The sequence below is a fragment of the Eulemur rufifrons genome, chromosome 2, assembly GCF_041146395.1.
Source record: "Eulemur rufifrons isolate Redbay chromosome 2, OSU_ERuf_1, whole genome shotgun sequence".
Lineage (NCBI taxonomy): Eukaryota > Metazoa > Chordata > Mammalia > Primates > Lemuridae > Eulemur > Eulemur rufifrons.
In genome coordinates this window covers 34,411,309-34,423,721 of record NC_090984.1, presented here as the reverse complement: position 1 = coordinate 34,423,721, position 12,413 = coordinate 34,411,309, and the positions used below count along the sequence as shown (strand labels likewise).

At 37.8% G+C, this 12,413-nt stretch overlaps 1 protein-coding gene across 2 annotated transcripts in view; it reads right to left on the bottom strand.

Annotated features, from left to right (window-relative positions):
* Positions 1-12,413, bottom strand: part of RORA (RAR related orphan receptor A) — a 690,447-nt gene that overhangs the window by 9,344 nt on the left and 668,690 nt on the right. For both annotated transcript variants that reach the window (XM_069483271.1, XM_069483279.1), the window contains 5 exons: positions 7,765-7,886; positions 6,380-6,512; positions 5,635-5,742; positions 2,725-2,835; positions 972-1,084 (listed from right to left, as the gene is read on the bottom strand). In XM_069483271.1, the coding sequence (XP_069339372.1) occupies positions 972-1,084; positions 2,725-2,835; positions 5,635-5,742; positions 6,380-6,512; positions 7,765-7,886 (587 nt within the window). The remainder of the gene's footprint in view (positions 1-971; positions 1,085-2,724; positions 2,836-5,634; positions 5,743-6,379; positions 6,513-7,764; positions 7,887-12,413) is intronic.

Below are 12,413 nucleotides of genomic sequence, written 5' to 3'. Positions count from 1 at the left end.
GCTTATTTTTTCAACCCTGAATAATCCTCTCTAGGAAACTTTTTCACCAGATCTTGTCTACGTGTTAAGGGCTCTCTATGATAAAAGAATCTAATGCCACTCTTGCTTTTGGGCAAGAAGAGGGATAAGAGAGTGAAGCTCCTGAAGGTTCTTCCCCCTTCCATTTCCCAGTCCTGCCCCATTTGCTCATTTAACAGGTGCAAAATAAAAAATAAAACAGCAATTAACCCCCAACTTTCACTTTCTGATCTAACCTAGCTATAAGGAGAAAAGAAAACAAACATGAAAACAAAACCAAAACCTCTCAAATCATCTTGCACAATAAAACACATAAAATAATTTAGGGCTGGTTTTTCTCAGGCCAAATACATACTACTAGCACTGGCACTGAAGGACACTAACATTTTAAATTGATATCTGAATTATATTATTACTGTTAAAGATAATAATTAGCAAAAATGAATCCTTGTTCCTTCACTAGACGGTAGTAATGGGAGATAGATGAAGAAAATACAAAAGTCATTTACTTTTGATTACTAATGATTAATGGAAATAGAACTGTTATTAGACTATATGGCAATCCTGATGAACTTTTTTAGTCCTTTATGACCTCCTTCCTCTGCATTGAAAGATTCTTTTTCTAATTTATATCAATGCAGAACATTAACTCTGCTTTATGCCCAACTCTGATGGAACAGGAGGAGGAGTTCCAGAATGTATTAATGCTTAAAAACTTTTTTTCCTATCAATTGCAGGACATTTTTTGATCAGTGATAATAAATAGAGTTTAACCTGAATAGTGAGTTTTGGCCCAACAGAATTTTTTGAAATGGAGATTACTTTCTTTTTAGTAGCCTGTTGCTTACTGACACTTTGGGGACTTGGTCATACGACTTCCAAGGGCAGCTGGCAGCATAGTCTGTGCCAAGGGAAAATTCAGGCCATGCCAACCGGAAGCCTTTGGCTCTCACCTTTGTTAGTATTCCATCTTCTCGGTGATTCTTCTGTAGGACGTGTTGAAGAGCTAGCTGAATTTTCTGTTGCAGTTTTTCAATTTTTACCTTTTCCTGCAGCCATGAGCGATCTACACATGAAAAATTATATTCCTTAGTCTTCCTCCCCTGCGGTGTCAGAACACCCCATTCCTCCCATCCTTGGGTACAAATTATCACACCACAATGCATATTTAGAGACTCATAGGCCAGTTTCATTCCTCTTTCAAAGTTTGCTCTTAAGGGAGGGGAAAAGTGATCTATAACAGTTATAAAACAAGGTGTTAAACCTGTCCATTTTTACTGATATCTAAAGGAAGAGAGGCACCTCCCCTTCCAAAGAACAGCCATTTAAATACAAGGCCCTACTTGTAGGAGTTCAAATAAAGCCACCATGGCCCCCAAGCCTTTCTAGTAATTATACTTCTGAATGAAATATTCATTATCAATCCTGCTAGCCTTTTTGGAAAATATGAAGATTGCCTTATCATCCAGGGCAACTAAAATTGTCAATAGCATTTCAAATGATCTAAAGGTTTTTAATTTAGGATAAAGTCTTTATGTGTAGGAATTCCAAATAGAAGACAGTAACTTTGCAAAAGTGATTATCCCCAAGAGGCAGTACTGGTTGAAAATACAGATTAAATTCAGATAAACTAGTGGATGACATCCAAAGGGGTTTCAATAAAGAGTAGTATGTCTTAAAAACCATATTATCTTGGAGACTGGTGTTAAGAAGGGTAACTCTGTTCTACCCTAGCATTTCTCTTGTTATCAGGAGTTAATTCTAGACTGGGTTTTATTTAGTTCTCATTTCGTAAGTTTATTTGAAAGGCATAAGGTCTTTTTAAAAGAATATGTGTTCAGGGGCTAGAGGAGAGGGTGATATCTGGAAAACTTAAAATTAGATTTAATAAGGTGGCAACCTCTCTTGGTAGCTCCCAAATATTTTATAGCCATTAAAAGTTATGCACCTTGTACAAATTCTTTTTTTTTTTGATTTTTTTTTTTTTTTTTGAGACAGAGTCTCACTCTGTTGCCCAGGCTAGAGTGAGTGCCGTGGCTTCAGCCTAGCTCACAGCAACCTCAAACTCCTGGGCTCAAGCGATCCTCCTGCCTCAGCCTCCCGAGTAGCTGGGACTACAGGCATGCGCCACCATGCCCGGCTAATTTTTTGTATATATATATTTTAGTTGTCCATATAATTTCTTTCTATTTTTAGTAGAGATGGGGTCTCACTCTTGCTCAGGCTGGTCTCGAACTCCTGACCTCGAGCGATCCACCCGCCTCAGCCTCCCAGAGTGCTAGGATTACAGGCGTGAGCCACCGCGCCCGGCCATTTTTTTTTTTTTTTTTGAGACAGAGTCTCACTCTGTTGCCCAGGCTAGAGTGAGTGCCGTGGCGTCAGCCTAGCTCACAGCAACCTCAAACTTCTGGGCTCAAGCAATCCTACTGCCTCAGCTTCCCGAGTAGCTGGGACTACAGGCATGTGCCACCATGCCCGGCTAATTTTTTCTATATATATATTTTAGCTGTCCATATAATTTCTTTCTATTTTTAGTAGAGATGGGGGTCTTGCTCTTGCTCAGGCTGGTCTCGAACTCCTGAGTTCAAACGATCCGCCCACCTCGGCCTCCCAGAGTGCTAGGATTACAGGCGTGAGCCACCGCGCCCGGCCCAAATTCTTTATCTTGGATAATTTTTAAACTATTTTTTTATTTGATTATCTTACCTGCTGACATCAGTACAAATGCAGAAAATAATGCAATTTCATCTTCAGTCAGGTGCATAGAACATAAACTCTTTCCAAATTCAAACACAAAGCTAATAAAGTCTTCACAACCTGCCAAAATTAAGACAGTTTAGGATTTGGTTATTATCTTAGGAGAAAACTATAGGAGAAGGCAAAAGATCTAGTGGTTGTAGATCCAGAAGGAAAAGTAATAACATTTCTATAGTTTGATAATTTGAAATCTTGAAAGAAAAATATGTTTAGCTACCACCGTCACCACCACCATCATCATTTAAAAATAATAAGAGTGTGCAAAAGAATGAAATGGGATCAAAATCTCTCATCACTCACCAAAATTAATTCAAGATGGATAAAGGACTTAAATGTAAGGCATAAAACCATAAGAATTCTAGAAGAAAATGTTGGAAAAACTCTTTTAGATATTGGCTTATGCAAAGAATTTATGAAGAAGACCTCAATGGCAATCACAGCAACAACAAAAACAAATAAATGGGACTTGATTAAATTAAAAAGCTTCTGCATAGCCAAGAAATAATTAACAGAGCAAACAGACAACCTACAGAAAGGGAAAAAATATTCTCAAGCTATACATCCAATAAAGGACTATGAATAAGAATCTACAAAGAACTCAAGCAAATCAGCAAGAAAAAAATCAAACAATCCCATTAAAAAGCAGACAAAAGACATGAACAGAAGCTTCTCAAAAAAAGATAGACAAATGGCCAATAAACATATGAAAAAAATGCTCAATGTCAGTAAACATTAGGGAAATGCAAATCAAAACCACAATGAGATATCACCTTATCCCAGAATGGCTTTTATTAAAAAGTCCAAAAACAATAGATGCTGGCATGGATGCAGAGAGAAAGGAATACTTATATACTGTTGGTGGGACTGCAAACTAGTACAACCCTTATGGAAAATAGTATGGAGCTTTCTCAAAGAACTAAAAGTTGACCTACTATTTGACCCAGCAATCCCACTACCGGGTATTTACCCAAAGGAAAAGAAGTCATTTTATCAAAAAGACACTTGCACTCTAATGTTTATTGTAACACAATTCACAATTGTAAAGAGGAATAATCAACTCAAATGCCCATCAATTCATGAGTGGATTAACAAAACGTGTTATGTGTATACCATGGAGTACTACTCAGCCATGAAGAAGGATGACTTAATGCCTTTTTGCAACAATCTGGATGGAGCTGGAGACCATTATCCTAAGTGAAGTATCTAAAGAATGGAAAAACAAATACCACATGTACTCACTATTAAATTGGAACTAACTGATCAGCACACGTGTGCATAGAGGGAAGTAAAACTCAGCAGAAAACAAGCAGGGGGGAGGCGGAAGGACAGGATGGGCAAAAACCTACCTAAAACCTCACTGTCTAGGTGATGGGCACACTTATAAACATGACTCAAGCATCATAAAAAGCCGTCCATGTAACCAAAAAAAAAAAAAAAAAAAGAGCAGGGATTCTTTATTGTTGTTAGTTTTTTTTCCCCTTTCCAGTAAAAGCTTTATTATGATAGAGTGGATGGAAAGGTAAAACAGATGTTAACAAGATAAAACGTTAAAGTCAAAAGATGACTATGTCTCTTCATCATAAACAGTAATGTTCACTTTAACAGTAAAATTCTCATTTGTTTTTATTATTGAAGCTATATTGGTGACTGTGTAATATAATAAGTAAATATGCTCTGAATACTAAAAAAAAATAAAAATAATGAGTGAAATTTTGTTGTGATTACTATGTCAAATATTGCTCTGAGAGATTTCTTTACGCTTCCTCCTATTTCACAATAGCCCTATGAAGGAGGTATTATTATTATTATTATAATCATCATCATCATCCCATTTTAGAGGTGAGGAAAAGGAGACCTATAGTCACACAGTGGCAAGAACAGCCTGAGATGCAAAGCCAGGCTGCTTGACCTCAGCGCCCACACTGTTAACCAATGGAGTCTAACAGCTACAATCTAACTGACATGGTAAATTCACTCATTTGTGTTTTCAATTCTATTTCATCTAAAACACCCTTTAAAATGTTAAATAAATGACACATTCTGGTGATAAAACTATTGCAACTATTTGCCAAACTGAAAACAAAGAATGCGAAAGTCCCCTAAAATAATAATCCAGTCCCTAAAAGACTGGTTAAGTTTGGTATCTATTCTTTCATATATAGAGAGAGCTGTCTAGAAAGTGTCCAGCCATGTAACATGTTCTCGTTATATTAACAATGGTGGATACTTTCTGACAGGCCTCATATATTTAAATGGCAATGGGCTATACTACACTTAATTATATATACCTTCTGTCATGTAACTTTTTAAAAAAATCACTTAACAATATATCTTGGATATCTTTCCATTCTTCTTAATGACTACATTATACTTTATTTAAATTATAGAAATCCAAAATTATCTACAAATTATGTCATGGTTTTACTTAGCTACACTTTTATTTCTTTGATACCTACATTTCATTCTTATTAATGGTGGTGTTTCAGGGGTATGGGAGAACAGACTTTTTGGTCATTGCTTGATTTTATGTATCAAGTCACATCCTCTAAGTTATCTGAATTATACTCACCGAAAATCTGTTTTTTTAAAATCTGGAAGGGAACTAGAAGGATAGGTAATATAAATCCCTTTGATTACCAACTAGATAAAATGAAACTCTAGATCATTACATGTGACATAGACAAAAAGCTTTTCAGCTATGTGACTTTTTTTTTATAGTGACTAATTACAAAGTAAAATAGGTATAAAATCATTTAATTTTTGTTTGCAAATAACCAGTTTCCAATCATCACTTTCACCCAACCCACATCTTTTCCTATATCCCTGATTTAAAGACAAGCCACCCTGGTATTTCCTTACCTAAGGATTTGAAGACATCCTGGCTAGCATACTTCCCATCAAAGTACACGGTGTTGTTCTGAGAGTCAAAGGCACGGCACATTCTGATGAACACCACCTCTAGAGAACCTAAGCAGAGGCAGAAATGGTTTAGGTCATTTGATGTCGGTGAGTTTATTTCTAAGGTGCTAACGTGGAGACCCCTTCAGAAACAGAATAATGGGTGCTGTGTGCAGTTTGGCTAGTGGGTTCTCAGGGCATCAGCCATCCATCCCAAAGGGTAGAGTTTTCTCCCATAATTAAAGACTATTGTGCTGAGGTTAAGGCCTGTGTAACTGAAGCAAGGATTGATTTACAAATTACTTCCTTGGCACTCTTCTACCTTGCAACGTAGGCTCTCAAAAGTTGCTAGGAAAACATTGATTCATATTTATTAAAACAATCAAAACCAGGAATTCTTCCTAACAAATTATAAACTCCAGAGGACCTGGAGTGTAGAAACAAAATACAGGTGATACTAAAATTTGGGAATGCAAGTGTCCTTCAAATTAATCTTTTCACCCAGAAGAGAAGCAAATTGGGAGGGAATATTTTCTAAACATGGCTCAAAACCCTTTAAAAAGAACTCAGTTTCTGCTAAGAAAAACTTGAGCTATTATCATTGGAGAAAAACTATTCCCGACACCTTCCTTACCAAGCATTTCTTTAATAAGCAGGTGAAAGCAGGTTAGGGAGAGATCTCAAAATTCACTTGCAAAGCACATACCTGCTTTTAGAAGCACAATTTGATCGTTTTGACACAGTTCCATAAATCCATCAATGCGTTTGGCAAACTCCACCACATACTGTATAGCTTCTGTAATTTTGATGGCACACAATTGCCACATTACCTCCCGCTGCTGTTAAAGAGGGAAACACATTAACATACTCCAGGAAGATGTTATGCTATGTAGCAGAAGCTCAAAAGAAGAGTCATGAAAGCAAAGCATGGCACTGTGTTAGCCCTGGGCCACAGAGAATAGCAGAGTGAGATCTTCTTAGAAGCAATTATTTTGCCTTGGGAAATTTAACACCACTTTACTTGGGGAAGGGAAGAAAAGGGGAGTGGATTAAATTTATTGTGCACCTATTATAAGCTAGCCACTTCATGATATCCTTGTCTTAATTCATTTTCATAAGCATATTTTTCTATTTTCCAGAAATGGACACTAAAGCTCACGGAGGTTTCACAGCTAGTATGTATAAGAGCTAGGACTCAAATCCAAGCATCTCTGACTCTAAAATCCCATTTCACATGCTCTGTTGCTTCTTACTGTTTTCTCGCTTCTCTTTTGTGGCTTTGGCTGCTGATGTGTTGCTATTCCCCAACTTTTCATGTTAAATTCCTTTTATATACTCGCTCTCCATTCAGTTACAGAGTGACCTGGATCTGTTGTGTTATTCACTTATTTCCCCAATCTTAGTTTAAAACTGACTCCACCAATATGATGGGGTGGAAGAAACACTGACTTAGGAGCCAGGAGTCATGGTCTGGTCCTGCTGTTTCACCCTCCAGCCATATGCCAAGGGATGTTAGTTTCCTCATATGTAAAATGAAGGGGAGGATTAGCCTAGACAGTCTTGTTGACCAGAGTGTTTTATAAAGAAAGGTAAGCAGAAGTACTATTTGTTAGCCTCCTATTGCTAGGTTCAGATTAGAGTTATGATCATAGCTTCTAGACTTTTTTGGTACACACTCTCTAAACGCCTTCTTTTTAACCTCTGGAAACATCAGGCAGAGATTATTTTACATCAACTTCCAGACTTAAAACCTTCCATTGTGATATCAGGACAAATCTCAATTCATTTAGGCTTTTGGAATCTGCTTAATCTAGTCCCCTGTTGACAAAAGGAAAGAGATATGTGCACACTGATAAAGCACAACAAAAATTGTTTGTTATTGCTGAAATTTCACATGCTGGCATCTCAGTAAAATGGCAAAACTTCAAGTACATGAGCAGCTCTGGAAGAAATATTTTTCAATCAGAAAGAAATCTGATATCTGATGAAAGACACTCATTCTTTGGTCTGTTTGAACTCTTGACCAAATCTCCTGTACCCATACCAGTCCCAATGTTGCCTCAATCCTAGGAAAAATTCCTCAGATTATACCTTGTTTTGATAGTTCTCAATCTCTTCCTGCAGAAAGGTCTGCCACGTTATCTGCTGGAGCTCTTCTCTCAAGTATTGGCAGGTTTCCAGATGTGATTTAGATATATTCTGTGCAAGGTGTTCTGAGGAGAAAACAGGAGATCACAAACATGAAAAACCAAGTTGTTCTTTGGATAATCAGTGGTTTAGTGTTTGCTTTAAAAATTAACAAGTATAAAGCAATGTGCTGACCCAGTTTTGATTATCTTTACACATTTAAACAAGCAATTTGGAACTCTTCCGTACTCAGGAACACGAAGCTGGAGGACAGGGGCTTTGCAAAGCCAACATTCGAAAATAAGGCTTGATGACTTTGAAGATCCTCCCGACCTTGACCTTGTTCTATGCCTTTATACCAATATCTAGGCATGAATGACCTAGTTGGTATGTGAAATGATTGACATGGCTTCTTCCTGGCATTTTTATGAAGACATATCTGCCACATACATTGACCTGGGGAAGATTATTCTTATTCTTGAAAAACTAGGAAATGATATTCTTTTACAATGACAGCTATGCATTTCTTTTGTTTTTTCCTGCAAATTGCAGAAAAAGGATTACTGAAGGCCTACCATATGGCTTTGTATAGTGTAATTGTTAAGACATAGACTTGAGCTAGACTGTTTGAGTCTGTATCTCAGCTATGCAACTTACTAGCTATGTGATCTTGGGTATATCACTTAACCTCTCTGTGCTTTGGTTTCCTCATCTTTAATATGAGGAAAATATACCTATTTCACAGCATTGCTGTGAGAATTAAACGAGTTAAGCACTTAAAACAGGGAGGATTACATAGCATGTACCACAAAACATGAATTATTATTATACTTGAGTGTAGGAGGTTTGAAGATATTAAAGAAATAGATGCTAAAGAATTTTCTCTAGGAATTTAAAATCTGCTGAACTTGTATGGACACACTGAAAGGACAATTCAAGACATTAGATGAAAAGTATAAAGTTGAATCATATCAGAAGAGAAAGAAAAAAATAATAGCTGCGATCGGAAAAGGGAGAGATTCATGTTGGCTTAGTGGATGTAGGGGATGCTTCTTGGCAGGGGAACATCTGCACTGGACCCTGAAGGATGGGGGGATTGGCAGGCAGAGGTCAGTGGTGTCAGGAGGTGGGCCAGCTCCATGTAGGAGGGACGGTGCATGAAGGAACAAACACAGCATTTATAGGGGACAGGCCTTCATAATAAAGTAATACTGTCAAAATAGAAATATAGATAGGTTTAGAGTTCAAGTCCTGAGCTTGAACGTTAGGATTGAGTTTGGATTTGATGTAACAAAAAGAATCAGCAGGATTCTGAAGGGAAAGGTGACATATTGAAAATTGTATCTGGGGAAACAGGGCAAGCACTTTTGTGCATGGTGGATTGGAGCACAGAGAGGCTGGGGCAGGAGGACCAAGTAGGAAGCTGCTGGAGTCTCGATGGGAGGGACTAAGAGCTTGGAGCAGGTTGGTGGCAATGGTTATGGAAGGGAAGGGTGACTGAAGAAGTTTTTTAAAAAGAATCTCCAAGATTCTGTGAATGTGAAACCATACCAGAAAATAATCCCCCTCTCAGGGTCTTAAATTTGTAATAGTCAAAGTCATTTAAAAGAAGGGTGCTGAATGCAAACTTGGCAACACTAGTAAGAGTCTATTTGTATGAAATTTGTTACTGCTTTCTTCAAACAGAAGCAGACTTGTTTGTGTGAAGAAAGCGCAGGTTCACTTAAATGGAGCTTGAAACCAGAATCTCCTTAGAAACGTTGAAACATAATAAACCCTAACGGCCCTACTTGGCAAAACACAGACACCAAAACAGCAAAAATAAATAACATGAAAAATAAAACACAAACAAAAGAAAAAAACGTAAAGGAAAGAAAGAGATAGGAAGAAACTGAGAGAAAGTGGGAGAAGCCAGCAGATTATGTCTTAGAATCAATGCTTGTGAAAAGGAGAGTAAAGACAAAAAATGATTGGGATTCAGAAACTAGAATGAAATGTATAAATAAGGTAGTGAACTGTCTCCTATAGAAAGAGCACTCACAATATAAGATAGTTTCTAGAATGTAAATCGATTTCTGCAGATATGAACAACAAAAAAAAAAAAAAATGACAAAATTGAGTGTTCCCAGGGAAGCAGGGGAAATCTTGTGGGGTGAACCATGGGGAGAGGCTTATGCCATTTTCTTCCAGGTTATGCTTTCTTTCCAGTTAATAAGACCGTCAGCATCTTGTTTCACTTTGTTCTAAAAAATGTTGCCACTTGCCCCCCTATTTAGAAGAGCCAATAGGACGTGAGACGCCGAACCCTGCAGTGTGTAAGACATATCAGCAGAGGGCAGTGGCTGCATTCACACCAACTGCTCGCCAACTGCCTTTGATTCCAGTTCACAGTGGATTTGGCAAGTGTAAGATTTTAGACACTTTGCTATTTTTAAATCTCCATTTTCAGCAAAGAAGAACATGGGCAGACTGAATAGAAGTTGAGGATTTAGTGTGATCTCTCAGAGAAACAGACTGGAACAGTGAAATACCTTGGAACTAGGAGTTTGGGAGACCTGGTTTCTGGTCTGAGCTCGGCAGGTATCTATCTCACTTTGTGGCTGGCAAGTCAGTTTACCTCCTCAAGCACGACTGCTTCATCAGTGCAGCCAAAGTCTAGATACTTCACATGGAAAATCCTGGCTTCTGAGTTAGTCACAAATTTTTATGGTGGGAAGGAACGTTAGACATCATCTGGTCCAAACCCTCCTTATTTTACAAAAAATAACAACAATGATCATAATAGTTAATGCTTATATAACATTCACTGTGTGCCAGACCCATATAATTTATATCTCTTCTGAATATATATATATTTTTTCCTCACTTAATTCATACAACTCCAGGAGGAAGGTACTAGTATTATCTCCATATTACAGGTGAGGAGACTGAGCCACAGTGAGATTAAGTGACTTCCTCAAGGTGTCACAGCTGGCAAGTGACGGAGCTATGATTCAAACCCAGACAATTTGGCCCCAGGGTCTGTGCTCTCAACCTTTATATTCTGTGGGTCAGGAAACTGCAGCTTGCAGAGGTTATGCGACTAATTCTGGGTTGAACAACTTACAGCAAGGCTAGGGCCAGGAGCCATATAAGCTGACTTCTTGTCTCATGCTTTGCCCAACATATCAGTCATCGCTCCTGCACGGAGCTTTAGTTATTAATTATAGTAACAAACACAATTAGCACTTAAAAAAAAATAAAGATGAACCTAAGTTGTTTATCTAAAATGGATAATTCAGGTACTAATAGTACAGCAAGGGCAAAATGTCAATCCCAGCCAAGGATGAAGAAGACACATTTTCCACTGAAAGTAATAGATACTATCATTGAAAGCTAGACTTGGACCTAGGATATGTTAATTTACAATTTTATTTCCCTACTGTACAATTGGTTTCATTTGTTTAAAACTTGACGACAAAGTTTAGCCTCAAATGAAGTCAAGAGTCTTAGTTAAAGAGATAGCAGACCTAAAGCCCCCAAGAAAATATCAGGGAATTTTATAGCTTCAGGAGCAGCAAGATGTGGGGACCACTTTTATGGTACTCTTAGCTCCCTGAACTACAATACACAAGTAAATGGGATAGAAAATTAGAGCCCAGTTATATTCTTTCCAGATAAATTCTGGTTTAGTTTTGGATTTGAGACTATTCCTAGTAATGAATTCATTTAATTCATGCTGGAAAAATGCCACAACATGTGTGAAGAATCTGTAATTTAAAAGAACATAGAGGAAATATGAGGGTCCAGGGCTCCCAGACTGCACTGGGAAGTGACCACCAAAGAAGAGGAAGCTGACTTGTCTGGGAGCCTCAGGGAATCGGCTCGGCCATTCTGGCCCCACCTGGGTATTAGTGTACTTTTAGCCAAACTGCCACGTTCAAGGGCAACACTTTGCCTAAGGCCTATGGGTTTATTTCAGATTGAACATTTGACAAGCAAACGGGACAGATTCGCCAGTATTAATGGTTAGATGGAAGCAAACCTAAAGTGAGTCAGGTCATTTTTCATGGTATCATGTCAGCTTTCAATCAAATCCTTATTCATATCTGAAAATTTTACTTTCATTACAGTTCTGCTTAAGGCTCAGCCAACCAAGATTTCATGACAAAAATGGAAGGGTTTTGTTCTAGTTCAAGAAAAAAAAAAAAAAAATCAAACCTACCTCTGCTCAGCTTGGCTTCTAGTTCAGAGGTTTCTCTGTTAATCAAAAGAGCTGCAATACACCTTTAATGCTGTTCAGTGGTTAAAGACCAGGCTTAAAATGTCCCTGCTCTTGAGGATTTAAATTTAGACCCATAAAGAGATGCTTGTGTAAAAACCGTAAAGAACATTCAATTTGTTCTATTTGGAGAAAGATTTTATTGGAAATATAAATTTTCACTTAAAAGATGTTTGATGGAGTACAGAGGTGGAGAAACCGTCTAAAGAACACAGCCATTATTTCTGTGAACTGAGGATTTCTGTGCTCAAGTCAGAACCTGCTGGTTCTTTGCCATCTGAAGTCTTCATTCTCTCCTCGTATTAACTTAGTCATCTCCACAGCAACTAATTGAAATATCCCAAAGGATTAT